At 44.9% G+C, this 20,534-nt stretch overlaps 1 protein-coding gene across 1 annotated transcript in view; it reads left to right on the top strand.

Annotated features, from left to right (window-relative positions):
* Positions 1-20,534, top strand: part of LRRC9 (leucine rich repeat containing 9) — a 640,455-nt gene that overhangs the window by 551,147 nt on the left and 68,774 nt on the right. The window contains exon 30 of the mRNA XM_069207426.1: positions 5,143-5,268. Coding sequence (XP_069063527.1) covers positions 5,143-5,268 — 126 coding nt within the window. The remainder of the gene's footprint in view (positions 1-5,142; positions 5,269-20,534) is intronic.

Below are 20,534 nucleotides of genomic sequence, written 5' to 3'. Positions count from 1 at the left end.
AAACACATCATACCTCCAATTTGAATTATTTCAGAAAAACAATTTAAACAATAATTCTCCATTTTAGGGCCCCAAAGGGCCAAACCGTCGCTCTGCTACCAGAACTGTTAATGCGTCCCTCTATGATAATTTATTACACATCAGGGCTCGTTTTAGGCCAATGAATCTTTTGACCCAGTTGAGAGACACCTTAGGACGAGATAGCTAATCAATATGTCAATCAATATGTCAATAATATCATCAATATTTATCATGACAATGCATTTCAATTTAATCAAAGTCATTAATCAATTCAAAGACGCTACCATGACCTTTCAGCCATGAATAACCACACTTTGTTTAGTAGAATTTTATAAGTTTTATTCCCTATTAGTCACAATCTAGAAACAGTGGGTTAATCTCAACACCAAGAAACATAGCAACATAGTCACGATATGGCCACTGTGATAAGATTTCATTAAGGCGAGAATCACAAACATCAGAACATAACACGGCGTGAACATAGATCAATTTAGCAGAGTATCAGTAACGCATCAGTTCAACAAAGCATAGTCTCGGTCGTTTGTCTATTTGCGTCAGTTTGGTGAACACCTGTCCTAACCACTGATTAGCATTCGCATGTTGGGCTTCATGCAAAACAATTTAGAACACCAATTTGAAAAAACCTCTAGCTAAGGTCTCTGTCAAAAGTAAGCAGTTGGTACCTAGAAAGGAAAAGCAAACAGACAAATTACAATTGCATTGTCATAATTACCCTCCAAAGTTTAGGTCAGCACACAGATTCAGTCTTCGTCTTCAGGACATCTGTCTATTCACCATCAGTCAGAACTCAGCTCCGGGGCAAAAAGGGCACTTCCCTCATAAGGAGGTAAAGTGTAACATGGACAATTCTAAGGGCAAGGATGGTTTTAAGTAAACCACCAAATCACCAAACAGAGTGACAGAGTTTCTGGATAAAATCAATAGCATTCCCTACCTAATTCTAAATGACTCCCCGTGACATGGGTTTTTATCCCTTTACCGTTGTACATTCCCCCAAAATTCTATTGGACATTTGCTATACCCCACTATCTTTAACGTATCAGAAAGTACATTAGGTAACCCAACTCTTCACCCCATATTGTTTTACAAGTCTTTGATTGGTCTTCGTAATTGACGTCTTCAGAGGTGGTACGTCCGGTATGATTTCACCCTTCTGTAATTCTTTGCACATCTTTTGGTCAGCAGTTCCATTGTCTTCACCGGTTTGAATGACCTTGTACATTACATTAATCTACACGGTTTCAATTTACTTTTAACATTTTATTCTGTAAAAGAGAGAAAGTTATGAGAACGGATCTAACATGGTTACATTCCTCTTCTAATTTGATGAAAAAGAACAAGCAGGGTCATGTCCCCTTGTGAGTCAGCACACTGAAAAATAGAAAAAATGCATTTAATATGAGAGCCAAGGCAGCTAATCTTCAGCTCAGCTAACTTAAGGCCTATGAGGTTGTCAGTACAGATTCAATATCGCAAACATTAGTATAAACTTATTTAAACGTAATATAAGGCATTTTGATTATCATTATTAGTTCACGTATACATTGACGGCCATTCCCCGTGGTCACAATTCAAGTGCACGTCTAAGCAAAATTACTATTATTATAGTTTCTATGCGGCAGTATCACACATTGATTCATAAACATTATCATATTAATATAGATTATATAAACTACGCTCTCTCACCTTCATGGCTTTATTTACATAACTTCTTACTGTAGGTAAGGTTTCCTAATTCTTACTTCCCTAATAGTTCATCTGTTGGTCACTAATATCCTGGCAAAACAGCTAGAAAAAAAGCACCGGGAGAAAACAGCTGTTTGCAGTGAAGTGTGAAACTCCACTACAGCAGGTAAAGCATTCTAAAACCACATAAAATGGAGATATTGAAGTAATTTGCATGATTTATTGTTTCATTGTTGGGACACGTATTCTCACACTTTGCAGTCAGATGTCATTTGTTATCCTGTCTCGCTGATCTTGTGTTTTTACCCCAGTGACTTTGATATCTTTGAGCCAACTGGAGGCGTGCCACATTGTGATTGGTGCTTCGCCCGCGGGTTCTCAGCTCCGTGAGATTTGGGATGCTCCTGGAAATACCCACACACATTTGGGCTTCAACCCCTTTACCTCGCTCCAGTTGGGGGCAACTGATTGCCATGTCGCAGCATCTGCTCTTTTTAGTAGTACCTCTGAGGGTGGTGACCACCATATGTCTTATTTGATTCAGCCTGTTAAAACCAATAGATTTCCCTTCCATTGGGATCCTGGCTCTTTTAGCCACGACATCAGTCGATACCACCACATAGATTAAAATGTTTTGGCTGCCAGAGAAGACCAGATTCCTGATGTGTCCAGCAACTGCTTGATTCAGCTTTGGCTGAGTGCTTTGTAATTTTACCTACTGAATCTTCACTGTCAGAAAGTCTTCTTTGATTCCCAGTTTTCGTGTGTTTGTAAACATGGACCACTTCTATATTTAATCAACCACTCAACCATCCCTCATGGCATAGTCGAGGCGTCTCTGTATTGATCGTTATAAAAGCAACTTTCTTGAAGCACTTTTTAAAAATTATCCTTTTCATCATATTGTGTAACAAATCAGTCTTTTTACACTGGCACATAAATCTAAGCTCAGTCTTAAGTAATAGGGATTCTGCCTGTACCTAAGGTGTGCTTCAAGATTTCTTCCCAAAACTCTTTCTGTTATGTACACCATGCTTCTGGTACATTGAATTTCCTTGTGCTAAACCAGTCAGTAATAATTGACATATTACGTTTTATTGAAGCGCATGAAACCTTTACTCCCAAATAATGAAGGGGAAATTCAGGCTCTCAGAACAGTCCTAAAAATGTCCTTACGCAACTGTGTTTCTTTAAACGAACCTACATCCCATATCATTGCGGTGTGGGGCTTAACCACAGGGCTAAACATAGCGCACTAAACAGAGGTAGCTTTCTTAGTACTCGATGTTTGAATATTTGCAACCTGAAGAAAGGAGATGTTATGTTAACATTATTTCTCCGCAACACTTACTTATGTATGTATTCATTTCTTTAGAGGTTTTAGTACAGTGTTAAAATGTCACTTTTTGGCATTTTGGTGTGCCTTTGCTTTGACCATATGCATTTATGAGAAAATATATAAAAAGTGTGATATTGCCCTCAGGTCTCATATATAGACACTCCTATCTTACTAAAGCAGATACATTTAGGGGCAAAATTCAGGCCCGCATAGGTTCATAAAACGTGTCTGCTTTATGTCTACCATGAAAACTGGTTGGAAAGTCCCCATCCTCCTTTATTTCAGCTTTTCTTTGTTCCAGAGCAAAGCACTGGATATCCAAGACACAATCGTGGATACCCTAATCCCTCCCAGATCTACAACAGGATTTTGCATGGGTAGCAACATGAAGAGTCTCACAAACACAAAATGGAAGCGGACCTCTAGTTTCCACCCCAATACCCCTGTCCTCACAGAGCAAACCAACCTCACAGCTCAAGGACACACAAACATGTAGTTTACAGCTACACCACTTAGATGCCACAAGTCGCACAACTCACCACATGCACACAAGGCAAATTGAAATAGCCCAGTTATGGGGAAACTGGTGATCCCCACAGGTCCAGGTAAAAATACCTTGGAATCAACCACCACAAACTGTCAGCCATCTCTACTCCTCACAGGCCTGCAGTCTGGGGTAATCCTTTGACAAGCAAGAGCACGTGCTGTGCTATAAAAGAATACAAAAATCAGGGAGCATCTAAAGTGGGATCACAGTTGCCAAGTTCAATGTGAGAAAAACATAGGGTCAGCCATGAAGTCAAAAGCATGGGCAAGATGGTACCTCACTCTAATGCGGTTCCTTTCAGGAGGCAGAGAATGTCATTACCATGCTAGGTGTCTGCTTCCTCCAAGTCAAACTCATCTAATGTGGGTTTAAGAATTAATAATGTGTAGCCTATTAAAAATCTTAGTTATGGTACTGATATAATTATGACTGAAGCTTTTCAACATTTATGCACTCATGATGACGAAGGCAAACTACACATTTGAAGCTAATGATTTGAGTCTGCAAAGGTTCCACATTGCACATTAGGAAATAAATAATTCTTTTAGTACTAATTTTGCTTTCCCGCTAATTCAATTGCACTTTATCACCCATCACTTCTTGTTAGTTCATTTTGTCACCTTGGTGCATACCACTGTAGCTCCAAAAAGTTATTACATTTAGGGGGTCATTCCGACCGGGGTTGGCGGGAGCACCTCCAACAGGCTGGCGGTGCCCCGCAGGGCATTCTGACCGCGGCGGTTTGGCCGCGGTCAGAACAGGAAAACCGGCGGTCTCCCGCCGGTTTTCCGCTGCCCTGGGAATCCCCCATGGCGGCGCAGCTTGCTGCGCCGCCATGGGGGATTCCGACCCCCTCACCGCCATCCTGTTCCTGGCGGTTCCGCCCGCCAGGAACAGGATGGCGGTGAGGGGTGTCGTGGGGCCCCTGGGGGCCCCTGCAGTGCCCATGCCAATGGCATGGGCACTGCAGAAGCCCCCGTAAGAGGGCCCCACTTTGTATTTCAGTGTCTGCTTTGCAGACACTGAAATACGCGACGGGTGCCACTGCACCTGTCGCACATCCTCCACTCCGCCGGCTCCATTCGGAGCCGGCATCCTCATGGAGGGGTGTTTCCCACTGGGCTGGCGGGCGGCCTTTTGGCAGTCGCCCGCCAGCCCAGTGGGAAACCCAGAATACCCGCAGCGGTCTTTTGACCGCGCAGCGGTATTCTGGCGGTTCCCTCCAGGCGGGCGGCTCCCGCCGCCCGCCGGGGTCAGAATGACCCCCTTAGTTCGGTCATGTGCACTAACATTTAGTATTCCTTCTACGTTTACATTTTTTCTCCATGTTTTCCTCTATTTTAAATTTGTGTATCATTTTCTACCCTTGTGTTTTCCTCACTATGATCTGATATGCAGTACTTTTCTTTGGTATTTTAAATGTGCTCGTTGTAATTAAATCTATAGGTGAAATGTTTGTATATACTCAAATAAGAAATATTAGGTTTTGAGACTATTATTGAATTCATGTTATACTACTTTTCTTCAGATTTCTCGTAAAATGCTGCATCGCCCGATTCTTGTTTTTCGGTTGCCGAGCCTGCAGATATTGGATGGCATTCCAGTGACTGCGGAGGAACGAGCCAGAGCTGAGATTCATTTTATTGAACAACAAGTAAAGAAATTCGTAATACATTTTATTCTACTACTTTACTCTGAAATACTTCATTGTTGTCAAAAACATTGTTACTTGAATATAATTGAAATGTTTAAAGGAAAATATATTTCTATCCTCACTAGTTTCTAATTTATAAGACTATGAAGAAATTGACAATTATTATATTAGGCATTTATGCAATTTCATTTTAAGTGCATTTTTTAAATTGAATTGTAAATACCTGAGGCACTGGGGTGTAAAAGATTTCCATCTGTACCAGTTAGATCAGAAGCTGTACCGGAAACGTCGCGTCCCTTTGCCCTGAAATACTGTACGTTAAGCACAATACGGCCACGTTGGCATCAAATATTTATTTTTCAAGTTTTAGAGTCACATTAAAGTTTATAAATTCATGTGGTACTTTTAGAATCCCATCAGCCCCTGCACTTAGACACAAGTCGGGCAAAGCCCAGATAAGTCTGTGACAGTGAAGATTATTACATGAAGCTCATTCTAATGGATAGCCATTCCATGCAAGTTGTCAGCTGGGCGGGGCTAGAACAACCTTCAGGAACGAAGCCGCATTACAGTCACCATTGAGTGACTCCTTGGCTCCATAATGACCCCACTTGTGATGCCAGTTACTTTCTTCAGAATGTGTCGCCACTGGTTCTAGCCCAGTAGGGATTGCACACAGTCCAACAGTGTCTCAGACACTGGTGCATGCGGTGTTTGTGTCCTGACCAACAGAGACTGGCTAGTGGGGGCATGCCTGCTTTAATTCCTGTGCTCATTTCATGTGTGGCTTCCTTGTCTATCTCAGTTCCCTGCTCCTTATTTGGTGGCTTTCCCCCCTATCCTTGTGTTTGCCCCGTCGCTGGAGCATAGTTTTTTTAACTACTAAGTCTGAGTAGAAGGTCTTGTATCCTTCCACTGCTGATGAGAGGTTACCTTTTAGCTCTCTTTCTTTCAGCACTCCACAGGAGTGAATGCCTTTCGTTTTGTTATTATTTATTATTAAGACTTATAGAGCGCATAGTTGTGATGCAGTTTAGTGAAATGTAATTGTATGAATATTGACCCAGCTGCTCACCCATAACTCTGTATGCCAAGCGTAATCCTACAGGCATATTATGATGTCTTAGAATGTTGAGTGAGGAGATCTGTGAAGGAGCTCGAGGAGGAAGTTGTCTTCCATGTTCTGTATTTTTGGGGCCCTCATTGGAAATAAATCAAGTTACAATTTGTCAGCCTCATTCTGTTACTTCAGTCTTGTCCAGGAGTGTCCCCAGTACTTGAACCCATACATTGCCCATTTCTGGAGCAACTGCAATAGTGATTTTACTACTACAACTCTTTGGAAACACTGCCAGCGCTGAATACTTAGTATTTCAACTTCTTCTGAATAGTGGCATTGCGGGGAGCTGTTTTTACAAACACTCCTTGGAAAATAATTATCTATTAGTTGCGACAGCTGTTGTTTTATTTAATTTGCAGCAACAGTCTAAACTGCCAGGGTCTAATCCCTGCAGTGTCAGTTTCAAGTCATTACTTGAGCACTGTGTCAATTTCATTTTCTGAACTGTTCAGGCAGCATTTCTTTAGTATTCCTCGCTCCTGTCTTCCACAAGTCAATTTCTGCCCAGTGTTTGTTTTAGGACACATTTCTTCAGCACTTCCCAGGGCCTGCGCGTCAGTTTCATACTAGAACCACATTCTTTCTAATCTCCTCATCGCAGTTCCTATACCAAATCAGCACTGCCATCTACTGGCGGGAAGCATGAAGCAGTCTTAATTTAAACTATGACTGACGTCTGCAGAGTGGAACAAGCTATTAGTTTTGGAACCTTCATCCAGCAGCAATGTAGGTCTTGATACATTTGTGGAGCTAAGGTAATTTTATTTATAAGGGGCAAAATCCTTGTTAAATATATATATATTTTTCTACCTTTTCTTTTGGGAAGAATTCACTTAAATAGCAAGAATAGAGGGAATATTTTTGAATTACATATCTACTCTTGATGAGGATGATTTCACTCCAGAAAAAATAAAAAATATACTGTTATACTCTTTATGACCAGTGGGATTTCTTGTGTACAGTTGTATTATGAAAACACTTGAAGGGCCAGGCCAAGGAGATTTTTTTAACGCTTTGGAGTATTTGGATACATAGTATTCCCCAACCGTTTGTGTAGGAATAGACAGGTACAAATTATATCACAGGAAGCAGATGAAAGGAAAATCTGTAGAGGAATATGTTTCTGCATTAAAGAGCTAAGTTTTAACATGCAGGTTTGGTTTATTACATGACAAATTAATTAGGAACCAAACTGCCACGTACACTGCTAATGCATCCGTACAAGACAATCTTTGGCCCAAAGGAGAAGCTCCATTACAAGAAGTTATAGAAATTGTAAAACGTGCAGAACTTTCAGGAAGGTCTGCTAAAGCTGTGTTAACGGACAACAAGAAAACCTCTGAGAGTGAAAATCAACTGGAGGGTAAAGAGGTTATTAATCAAATCGAACCCAAAAACAGAACATATTAGAGAATGGAAAACCAGTGAAACTAAATGTATTTTTTAGAAAAAACAATCAGACTATAATGCAGAGTTGAAATGTTATAGATGTGGATTTACAGGTTGTTGGAAATGGCACCTTTTGCAGCAGGGTCATCCCTAAACTTTTTGCCTCCTTTCTACTATTTTATCTGACCTGTTTGTATTGGCTTTAGGACTCTGGGCACTTTACCACCGCTAACCAGTGTTAGATGCTCTTTGTGTAAATTGTATTCTTGATTGGTTTATCCATAATTGGAATATTTGATTTACTAGTAAGTCCCTAGTAAAGAGCACTAAAAGTGCCCAGGGCCCATAAATCAAATGCTACTAGTGGGCCTGCAACACTGATTGTGCCACCCACATGAGTAGCCCTGTAAACATGTCACAGAACTGCCACTGCAGTGTCTGTGTGTGCAGTCGTGCACTGACCATTCGACTTTAACCACTTCGCTGCCAGGCCTTTTCCCCCTCCTGTGCCAGGCCTTTTTTTGCCTATTTGGGGCAGTTCGCGCTTAGGCCCTCATAACTTTTTGTCCACATAAGCTAACCAAGCCAAATTTGCGTCCTTTTTTTCCAACATCCTAGGGATTCTAAAGGTACCCAGACTTTGTGGGTTCCCCTGAAGGAGGCCAAGAAATTGGCCAAAATACAGTGAAAATTTCGTTTTTTTCAAAAAAATTGGAAAAAGGGGCTGCAGAAGAAGGCTTGTGGTTTTTCCCCTGAAAATGGCATCAACAAAGGGTTTGCGGTGCTAAACTCAGCAGCTTCCCAGCTTTCAGGAACAGGCAGACTTGAATCCGAAAACCCAATTTTTCAACACAATTTTGGCATTTTACTGGGGCATACCCCATTTGTGCAATTTTTTGTGCTTTCAGCCTCCTTCCAGTCAGTGACCGGAATGGTCATGAAACCAATGCTGGATCCCAGAAACCTAAACATTTCTGAAAAGTAGACAAAATTCTGAATTCAGCAAGGGGTCATTCGTGTAGATCCTACAAGGGTTTCCTACAGAAAATAACAGCTGAAAAAGAAAAATATTGAAATTGAGGTGAAAAAAACATCAATTTTTCTCTACTTTTTACTCTGTAACTTTTCCCTGCAATGTCAGATTATCGAAAGCAATATACCGTTACGTCTGCTGGACTCCTCTGGTTGCGGGGATATATAGGGTTTGTAGGTTAATCAAGAACCCGAGGAACCCAGAGCCAATAAATGAGCTGCACCCTGCAGTGCGTTTTCATTCTATACCGGGTATACAGTAATTCATTTGCTGAAATATAAGGAGTAAAAAATAGCTATCAAGAAAACCTTTGCATTTCCAAAAAGGGCACAAGATAAGGTGTTGAGGAGCAGTGGTTATTTGCACATCTCTGAATTCCGGGGTGACCATAGTAGCACGTGAATTACATGGAATTTCTCAAATAGATGTCTTTTTTACACACACCCCTATATTTGGAAGGAATAAATGTAGAGAAAGACAAGGGGCAATAACACTTGTTTTGCTATTCTATGTTCCCCCAAGTCTCCCGATAAAAATGATACCTCACTTGTTTGGGTAGGCCTAGCGCCCGCGACAGGATATGCCCCAAAACACAACGTGGACACATCACAGAAAACAGAGCTGTTTTTAGCAAAGTGACTACCTGTAGATTTTGGCCTCTAGCTCAGCCGGCACCTAGGGAAACCTACCAAACCTGTGCATTTCTGAAAACTAGAGACCTAGGGGAATCCAAGGAGGGGTGACTTGTGTGGCTCGGACCAGGTTCTGTTACCCAGAATCCTTTGCAAACCTCAAAATTTGGCTAAAAAAACACATGTTCCTCACATTTCTGTGGCAGAAAGTTCTGGAATCTGAGAGGAGCGACAAATTTCCTTCCACCCAGCATTCCCCCACGTCTCCCGATAAAAATGATACCTCACTTGTGTGGGTAGGCCTAGCGCCCGCGACAGGATATGCCCCAAAACACAACGTGGACATATCACAGAAAACAGAGCTGTTTTTAGCAAAGTGACTACCTGTAGATTTTGGCCTCTAGCTCAGCCGCCACCTAGGGAAACCTACCAAACCTGTGCATTTCTGAAAACTAGAGACCTAGGGGGATCCAAGGAGGGGTGACTTGCGGGGCTCGGACCAGGTTCTGTTACCCAGAATCCTTTGCAAACCTCAAAATTTGGCTAAAAAAACACATGTTCCTCACATTTCTGTGGCAGAAAGTTCTGGAATCTGAGAGGAGCCACAAATTTCCTTCCACCCAGCGTTCCCCCACGTCTCCCGATAAAAATGATACCTCACTTGTGTGGGTAGGCCTAGCGCCCGCGACAGGATATGCCCCAAAACACAACGTGGACATATCACAGAAAACAGAGCTGTTTTTAGCAAAGTGACTACCTGTAGATTTTGGCCTCTAGCTCAGCCGCCACCTAGGGAAACCTACCAAACCTATGCATTTCTGAAAACTAGAGACCTAGGGGAATCCAAGGAGGGGTGACTTGTGTGGCTCGGACGAGGTTCTGTTACCCAGAATCCTTTGCAAACCTCAAAATTTGGCTAAAAAAACACATGTTCCTCACATTTCTGTGGCAGAAAGTTCTGGAATCTGAGAGGAGCTACAAATTTCCTTCCACCCAGTGTTCCCCCAAGTCTCCCGATAAAAATGATACCTCACTTGCGTGGGTAGGCCTAGCGCCGGCGACAGGAAACACCCCAAAGCGCAACGTGGACACATCCTAAATTTTGGAAAAAAACAGAGGTGTTTTTTGTGAAGTGCCTACCTGTAGATTTTGGCCTCTAGCTCAGCCGGCACCTAGGGAAACCTACCAAACCTGTGCATTTCTGAAAACTAGAGACCTAGGGGAATCCAAGGAGGGGTGACTTGCGGGGCTCGGACCAGGTTCTGTTACCCAGAATCCTTTGCAAACCTCAAAATTTGGCTAAAAAAAACACATGTTCCTCACATTTCTGTGGCAGAAAGTTCTGGAATCTGAGGGGAGCTACAAATTTCCTTCCACCCAGCGTTCCCCCAAGTCTCCCGATAAAAATGATACCTCACTTGCGTGGGTAGGCCTTGCGCCCGCGACAGGATATGCCCCAAAACACAACGTGGACATATCACAGAAAACAGAGCTGTTTTTAGCAAAGTGACTACCTGTAGATTTTGCCTCTAGCTCAGCCGCCACCTAGGGAAACCTACCAAACCTATGCATTTCTGAAAACTAGAGACCTAGGGGAATCCAAGGAGGGGTGACTTGCGGGGCTCGGACCAGGTTCTGTTACCCAGAATCCTTTGCAAACCTCAAAATTTGGCTAAAAAAACACATGTCCCTCACATTTCTGTGGCAGAAAGTTCTGGAATCTGAGAGGAGCTACAAATTTCCTTCCACCCAGCGTTCCCCCAAGTCTCCCGATAAAAATGATACCTCACTTGCGTGGGTAGGCCTAGCGCCGGCGACAGGATATGCCCCAAAACACAACCTGGACATATCACAGAAAACAGAGCTGTTTTTAGCAAAGTGACTACCTGTAGATTTTGGCCTCTAGCTCAGCCGCCACCTAGGGAAACCTACCAAACCTATGCATTTCTGAAAACTAGAGACCTAGGGGAATCCAAGGAGGGGTGACTTGCGGGGCTCGGACCAGGTTCTGTTACCCAGAATCCTTTGCAAACCTCAAAATTTGGCTAAAAAAACACATGTTCCTCACATTTCTGTGGCAGAAAGTTCTGGAATCTGAGAGGAGCCACAAATTTCCTTCCACCCAGCGTTCCCCCATGTCTCCCGATAAAAATGATACCTCACTTGTGTGGGTAGGCCTAGCGCCCGCGACAGGATATGCCCCAAAACACAACGTGGACATATCACAGAAAACAGAGCTGTTTTTAGCAAAGTGACTACCTGTAAATTTTGGCCTCTAGCTCAGCCGCCACCTAGGGAAACCTACCAAACCTGTGCATTTCTGAAAACTAGAGACCTAGGGGGATCCAAGGAGGGGTGACTTGCGGGGCTCGGACCAGGTTCTGTTACCCAGAATCCTTTGCAAACCTCAAAATTTGGCTAAAAAAACACATGTCCCTCACATTTCTGTGGCAGAAAGTTCTGGAATCTGAGAGGAGCTACAAATTTCCTTCCACCCAGCGTTCCCCCAAGTCTCCCGATAAAAATGATACCTCACTTGCGTGGGTAGGCCTAGCGCCGGCGACAGGAAACACCCCAAAGCGCAACGTGGACACATCCTAAATTTTGGAAAAAAACAGAGGTGTTTTTTGCGAAGTGCCTACCTGTAGATTTTGGCCTCTAGCTCAGCCGGCACCTAGGGAAACCTACCAAACCTGTGCATTTCTGAAAACTAGAGACCTAGGGGAATCCAAGGAGGGGTGACTTGCGGGGCTCGGACCAGGTTCTGTTACCCAGAATCCTTTGCAAACCTCAAAATTTGGCTAAAAAAACACATGTTCCTCACATTTCTGTGGCAGAAAGTTCTGGAATCTGAGAGGAGCTACAAATTTCCTTCCACCCAGCGTTCCCCCAAGTCTCCCGATAAAAATGATACCTCACTTGCGTGGGTAGGCCTAGCGCCTGCGACAGGAAACACCCCAAAGCGCAACGTGGACACATCCACAATTTTGGGAGAAAACAGTGCCTACCTGCGGATTTTGGCCTGTAGCTCACCCGGCGCCTAGGGAAACCTACCAAACCAGTGCATTTCTGAAAACTAGAGACCTAGGGGAATCCAAGGAGGGGTGACTTGCGGGGCTCGGACCAGGTTCTGTTACCCAGAATCCTTTGCAAACCTCAAAATTTGGCTAAAAAAACACATGTTCCTCACATTTCTGTGGCAGAAAGTTCTGGAATCTGATAGGAGCCACAAATTTCCTTCCACCCAGCGTTCCCCCAAGTCTCCCGATAAAAATGATACCTCACTTGTGTGGGTGGCCCAGGTGCCTGCAACATAATAAGGCCCAAAACCTGAAGGGATAGAAGGGATAGCACAGCAAGTTTATAAGGGCATATTCTTTTATACATCTTTAGACGGACTCTGCTTTGGGGACCCACATAAGTGAGGTGTCATTTTACTTGGGAGACTGAGGGGAAAACTGGGGAGTAGGAATTTTGTGCTGGAGCGGTGATCCTACTAAGAAAAATCAGGAAAATATGCTTTTTTATGCAAATTGTGAGGTTTACAGAGGAGTCTGGGTAAGAAAATGTTGGGGGAGCCACACAAGCCACACCTCCCTAGACTCCTTGGGGTGCCTAGTTTAAAAAAGTTTCTGGGTTTTGTAGGTTTCCCTACATGACGGCCGCACCCAGGACCAAAAACATAGGTGGGCCCTCCCCCCCAAACACAGGTATTTTTGGAATATATCACTTTGATGTGTGCACATACGTCCGTGATGTGCCAAACACTAAAATTGTGAAAAGAAACACACTTAGGTTATGTGAAGAAGACCCCTCACCCACCAACCAAGTTGGTGGCATGCTTCATCATCGGGGTCCCACCTGAGGCACCTAGCGTGTCTCAAGTGTGCTGCGACGCCTGATTACAGCGGAGCAGGTTTTGTCATTTGTACCACACATACTGATTGGATTTGGCACGAGGGTGAGTGATGGTTCAGTAGATCAAATTTTATTAACAAGAGATTTCACAAAAGTGAAATGCACTGGTAATAACTGAAAGGCCAAAAAACTGAACCAATGACTCACAGCTCGTGAGCTGTAAAGCCACGACAAGGCACCAACCGCTTTACAGTCCATTCACACACCTTTCATACATGACATGCACTAGACCATTCACGCCGCCAGCCACGGGCCCAGCACATTACAAGACTCGCATCCACAGACAGCGCCAGTCAAGGGCCCATCACTTTCATACGCCCACATGCCTGATACAGCAATCACACCAGCTGATGAGTGTGTGGACTGGCGTTTGGCCGGCACTGCCAGCCAAGCGCCACACCACCAGCCAAGCGCCACCCCACCCACACCACCAGCCAAGCGCCACCCCACCCACACCGCCAGCCCAGCGCCACCCCACACACACCGCCAGCCCAGCGCCACCCCACACACACCGCCAGCCAAGCGCCACCCCACACACACCGCCAGCCAAGCGCCACCCCACACACACCGCCAGCCAAGCGCCACCACACCCACGCCGCCAGCCAAGCGCCACTCTACACATGCCATCCCCTTTTTTTTGTTTTTAAACAACAAAGAAACCACTAATCATAAATGAGTACAAAACTACAAACACAAAAGCTCTAACTGAATACATGACTAATGCCAACCGTGAAACCGAACATATAAAAATATAAAACACCAGTTTACGCTCACGGAATTTCCCAATAATTCTTCTGTGTGTGGTAGCTCCTGAAACAGCCACCCACACACAGCCCAGGCTTTGAAGGACAATCAGGGCAGTACATCCTAGTCTCCTTCCTGATACCTCTTCGAGCACAGACTCTACATCTCTTAGCAGGAAAGTTTTTTTTGGCCGTGGGAGGAATGTGCTCAGCAAAGTGACGATCTTTCAATCTAGCCACATCCTCCACCACTGCTTCTCTAGGAACTCTTGCCTGTTCCAGCACAACAAGGCTAGCTATGATAGACTCCTGAAATTTCACAAATGTCATCCTTGACTCTGGAGAACTATCCTTAAACACAACAAAAGCATTAAAAGTTGCCAAGTGGAACAAGTGAAGCGCTAATTTCTTATACCACACATAAGACTTACGAGCAGCAGTGTAAGGTTCTAACCTCTGATCTACTCTATCAACACCACCCATGTGCTTATTATAGTCTAAGATGCACACAGGTTTGTGCACTTCGGCAACCTGACCCCAAACAGCCACAGGTGAAGTACTCTCATCATGGATGGTGCTTAGCATGTATACATCCCTCTTGTCTACAAATTTCAGAGCTAGCAGCTCATCATTCCGCAAGGCACTGCACTGTCCCTTCTCAAGTTTTTTACAGACAAGCTCTTTTGGATAGCCTTTCCGATTAGAGCGGATTGTGCCACAAGCAACAGTGTCCACTCTGAACAACTCCTTGAACAACCGAACTCCAGTGTAGAAGTTATCTACATATAAATGGTGACCTTTGTTAAACAGTCGTCTACCAAGTTCCCACACAATTTTCTCACTAACTCCAAAAGTGGGAGGACAACCAGGGGGGTCAATATTGGAATCCCTACCAGTGTAGACCCGGAAATTATAAACATATCCTGTACTACTTTCTGACAGCATATACAATTTAATTCCATACCGTGCCCTCTTGCTAGGAATGTACTGCCTAAAAACCAAACGACCCTTGAACAGGACCAAAGACTCATCTACAGATATTTCTTTCCCTGGAACATAGATCTCTGAAAACCGATCTACCAAATGATCAAGGACAGGTCTAATCTTAAAAAGACGGTCAGAATCAGGATGATCTCGTGGCAAGGCTAAAGCATTATCTACAAAATGCAACATCCGAAGAAGAAGCTCATACCGGTTACGACTCATGATGGCAGGAAATATAGCAGTTGCCATCAAGGGACTAGTAGACCAATATGAAGACAGCGACGGCTTCCTTATCAGCCCCATCAAAAAAGTTAAACCCAAGAACTTTTTCAACTCTTCCAGATTTGTGGGAATCCACCGGCTAGCTCTAGAGTGTGGCCTAAGTCTGGCAGTGTTGTCCCTCAAAAACTGCTCTGCATACAAATTAGTCTGCTCAACAATCTCTTCCAAAAATATATCGTCCATAAACAACTCAAAAAAGTTGACGGGCAAAAAGTTTTCCGTATTAACTCGACACCCTGGAAAACCAGTAAACGCAGGCAACTGTGGCTGCTCCATGTTTGGTGCAACCCATGCGTCAGGTCTTCCAATGGGAAGCCTTTCAGCCGCTGGCTCCTGCACCATTGGCACATCACTGTCCTCCTCTAAAACAGGCCCTTCATCAGCACTGAGAGTGGCTTCATCATCAGATGATTCATCTCTGACAGAAAATTCACTTCCAGAATCCTGCACTTCCTCCTCTGCCTCAGATGCAGAGTCAGTCTCATATTCATGGTCAGAAGATGACTCAAAAAGCACACTAACAACCTGCTGAGCGGTCATCCTACGGCTGGCCATGATCCTTCCTACTAAAATTAACTGGACAAATACACCACCAACAACCAGCACTGTGTAAGATAAGTAACAAAGTATAGGTTTATCACTAAGAATTATAAACTCAAAAACTATACTGCTCACTTGCCTGAAAAAGCTTGACTCACCAGCAACTACTCTGCACAGCCACAGCAATCACCAACGATATCCCACTAAAAAGAGAAAAAAAAAAGCAAATTAGACATAAGACAACACAATAATCATTGTGCATAACTCTGAGGACAATTTCACACACAATCCTGCATTCAGTACACCACCTACAAACATGTCATTCATGCATTGCAACAATACTCACTTGGAGTAAATTTATTTACTTACCTAAAACATGCAACTACGCAAACCGCAGGACAACTACTGCCAAAACTGCAACAAGCCACAGCAAAGTCAGCAAAAGCTTTGAACTAAAACAAAAAGGAGAAAAACTGTTATTATCATAAAAGTAAATACTTCGCCAGTTGACAAACACTCCGCCACTAACCATTTTTTCATTTTCCCGTGTCTAGTCTTCTCTGCTTGGGGGAAGATGGGCCTAAAAAAAAATAGGCCAATCTACCCCCAAGGGGAGGGGGCAGAAATCGCCCAGATTACATTGCACCCTTTGGGGGGGGGCGACCCTTGCCCAAGGTGCCACACCCCCACACAAAGCACACACACACATACATAGTATCCCTGGCGCTATGGGGATTCTGCCCCCCTTGGGGACAGAAAGGCCTAAAAAATAGGCATATCTGCCCCCTAGGGGGGCAGAACTGCCCAAAAATACATGTGGGCCCCTGGGGGCGACCCTTGCCCAAGGGGCCACCCCCCAACACAAAAAATAAAAATCAACAATAAAATCCCTGGTGTCTAGTGGCTTTCTGCCCCCCTTGGGGGCAGATCGGCCTAAAAATAGGGCCAATCTGCCCCCAAGGGGGGCAGAAACGACAATAAATACATTGCGCCCCTGGGGGGAGCGACCCTTGCCCAAGGGGCCACCCTCCAACACAAAGCACACATACATACATACTATTTCTGGCGCTATTGGGATTCTGCCCCCCTTGGGGGCAGAAAGGCCTAAAAAAAATAGGCCTCTCTGCCCCCAAGGGGGGCAGAACTGCCCAAAAATACATGAGGGCCCCTGGGGGCGACCCTTGCCCAAGGGGCCGCCCCCCAACACAAAAAATACACATCAACAATAAAATCCCTGGTGTCTAGTGGCTTTCTGCCCCCCTTGGGGGCAGATCGGCCTAAAAATAGGGCCAATCTGCCCCCAGGGGGGGCAGAAACGACGTAAAATACATTTGCCCCCAAAGGGGAGCGACCCTTGCCCAAGGGGCCGCCCCCCAACACAAAAAATACAAATCAACAATAAAATCCCTGGTGTCTAGTGGCTTTCTGCCCCCCTTGGGGGCAGATCGGCCTAAAAATAGGGCCAATCTGCCCCCAGGGGGGGCAGAAACGACGTAAAATACATGTGCCCCCAAAGGGGAGCGACCCTTGCCCAAGGGGCCGCCCCCCAACACAAAAAATACAAAGCAACAATAAAATCCCTGGTGTCTAGTGGCTTTCTGCCCCCCTTGGGGGCAGATCGGCCTAAAAATAGGACCAATCTGCCCCCAGGGGGGGCAGAAACGACGTAAAATGCATGTGCCCCCAAAGGGGAGCGACCCTTGCCCAAGGGGTCGCTCCCCTACACTAATATTCACACACACACACACACATACAGAAATCCCTGGTGTCTAGTGGGCATTCCTGCTGCCCGATCGCATCGCGATCGGGCAGCAGGAATGCTCAAAGAGACATCGAGGGAAAGGAAAACCCTTTCCTTTCCCTCGATGCCTCTCTGAGAGCACCCCCACCCCGCAGGAAGGTGAAATACTCACCTTCTCCCTTGACGCGCTGGAAGCAAATGGCTTCCAGCGCGTCATTCCCCCTTTCCATGAAATCAGCGCGCGATCGCGCGCTGACGTCATGGGGGGGGCGGGGGGGGTTGGGCGTGAAAGGGGAAGGGATTCCCCTTTCAGCCCTGGCCTGGGGGTGTTGGGGGGCGGCCCTCGGGGGAAGCGCTAGCGCTTCCCCCGACTGCCAGTCCCTGGACGTAATGGTTACGTCCATGGCGCCACACGGGCGCTGCCATGGACGTAACCATTACGTCCGTGGCGGGGAAGGGGTTAAAGTGTACCCACTTGCCAGGCCTAAACCTTCCCTTTTTATACATGTAAGGCACCCCCAAGGTAGGCCCTAAGTAGCCCCAGGGGCAGGGTGCAATGTATGTTAAAGGTGGGACTTGCACTGATGTGTGTTACATGTCCTACGAGTGAAATACTGCTAAATTCAGTATTCAGTGTTTGCAAGGCCTATATCTCTCATGGGTTAACCTGGGGGCTGCCATTAAATATTATTAAAGTGCAGGTTCCCTTTGAGAGAAGATAGAACTTTGGAGTTTGGGGTCTCTGACCTAACAATTTAAACATATATCTTTTAGTGAAGTTGGTTTTTAGATTGTTAGTTTGAAAATGGCACTTTTAGAAAGTAGGCATTTTCTTGCTTAAACCATTCTGTGACTCTGCCTGTTTGTGGATTCCCTATCTGGGTCAGTTTGACAGTTGGACTGTTTGTGAATCCCCTCTAGACAGTGAGACAAAGGAAGCTGGCGTGTAGCTACAGTGGAGTGAGGAGTGGTCACTTACACCTGAATGGACTGTGCCTGCCCTCACACGCTGCGGTCTCCAACCCCCGGTGTGTGTCTGGGGCCTAGCCTGGGTGCAAGACAGAATCTGGTGAACAACAGAGACTTTCCTTTGAAGTATGCCTACTTCAAAGGCAGAAAGGGGTATAAGTATTGGACCCCAAACCTCTGAAAATTATATCACTTCTGGAACCAAGAGGAACCTCTGCCAAGGAGAAGAGCTGAGTAGGCGTGCTGCTCCTGCCTGTGTCTGTGCTGTGTTAGGTTATCCTGCAGTTGCTGCTTCTCCCTTTGAAAGGGGACAAAGACTGGACTTCGTGAAATATTCCTGCTTGTGAAGAATCTCCAAGGGCTTGAACTGAGCTTGCCTCCTGTTTTGAAGTCTGAGGGCCATCAAAGACTTCCTCTGCTAACATCTGGACTCTCTGCTGAGATTCCTGCCTTGCCAAGTGGTGTCCTATCCAGTCCCTGGGCCCTTGAAAGGTGAAGTTGGCAGACAAGCTTAAAATCCACGCACTGAATGCCGTGCTGGGAAATTTTCGATGCGCTATCTGCAACGCGGCTGATAAACCACGTGCCGCATTGTTTGTGGCTAAAATCGTCACTCCACCTGCACTGTGGCTGGGAGACTCACGCAGTGCGGTTTTCTAACGCCGTGCAACAGGATTTTCCACGCATCCTCTGTGGACGTCAAAATGAACCTGACTTGGGCGGCCCGCGCAGATCCGAGGTGTCCCATCTGGAAATCAACGCACCACTCTCTTGTGAGGGAGAGAAATGACACATGGCCGACCCAACCGGAGAAGAAGCGATGCACGGCCTCCCTTGTGAGGAAGGAATCGACTCATCGCTGCCTTTTCTGACTCACTCACGTCCGTGTGGCTTTATTTGTGACGCTAACCAGGTACTGTGTGCAAAATCATCATTTCCATTGTTTTCCATGGAGTAAGACTCTTATTCTTTTGAAAATCCAGATTTTAGCTTGTGTATGTTGGATTTATGTCGTTTTGGACTTGTTTGATTTAGATAAATATTGCCTATTTTTCTAAACTGGTGTGGTGTCCAATTTGTAGTGTTTTTACTGTATTATTGTGTGTGTTGATACAAATACTTTACACATTGCTTCTGAGTTAAGCCTGCCTGCTCGTGCCAAGCTACCAAGGGGGTGAGTGGGGGGTTCCCCAGGTGTGTTTCTCCTTTGCCCTTTACTCGAGTGAAGGTCCTTGCTTGGACAGGGGGTAACCTGACTGCCAACCAAAGACCCCATTTCTAACAGAGGTCATTTGGCCAATGACAAAAATGTCCTGCATGTAATCAGAAATTTTCTGCATGTGGAATATTGATGCATTTTCTAAAAGTATTCTGGAGGATAGGCAGAAAAAAATGCTGCAATAAAGGTGTTAGTGGAGGATTCTGAATCAGAATCACAAGAAACATATAGCAAAGAAATGAATATGTGTGTCTTGGGTGTAGATATGTCTCCTGAAGTGTTAGAGGTGGATGGTGGGAATAGGAAAAAAATCAAAATGTGATATAAATATAGGTGTCATAATTACCAGTACTGCAGACTCAGGGTCACAGTATACCTTAGTAAATGAGAGGGTATGGAAAGAGAAAATTGTGCTAGTGGTAGGAGAAAAATTAGAATCATCCTGGCTTTTCTCCCAAACGTTTTACTGGAGAACCCATTGTACTACTAGGGTACAGAGAATTACTGTTTGATGTTAAGAATCGTAAAGCTGGGTGCAAGCTCTATATTGCTAAAACAGATCCATCTGTATTAGGGTGGTGGGATCAGGGTGGTCTTGGTATTATCTTGAATCCTAACAGTCCTGATCCTGTGATGGTGGTTCAGAATGAATTGGAAGGAGACACGCAAATGTTGGATGATTTTTCAGGGTTTTTT

The sequence above is a fragment of the Pleurodeles waltl genome, chromosome 9, assembly GCF_031143425.1.
Source record: "Pleurodeles waltl isolate 20211129_DDA chromosome 9, aPleWal1.hap1.20221129, whole genome shotgun sequence".
Lineage (NCBI taxonomy): Eukaryota > Metazoa > Chordata > Amphibia > Caudata > Salamandridae > Pleurodeles > Pleurodeles waltl.
The sequence above is the reverse complement of the archived record's forward strand: the minus strand, read 5'-3'. Positions and strand labels throughout refer to the sequence as shown.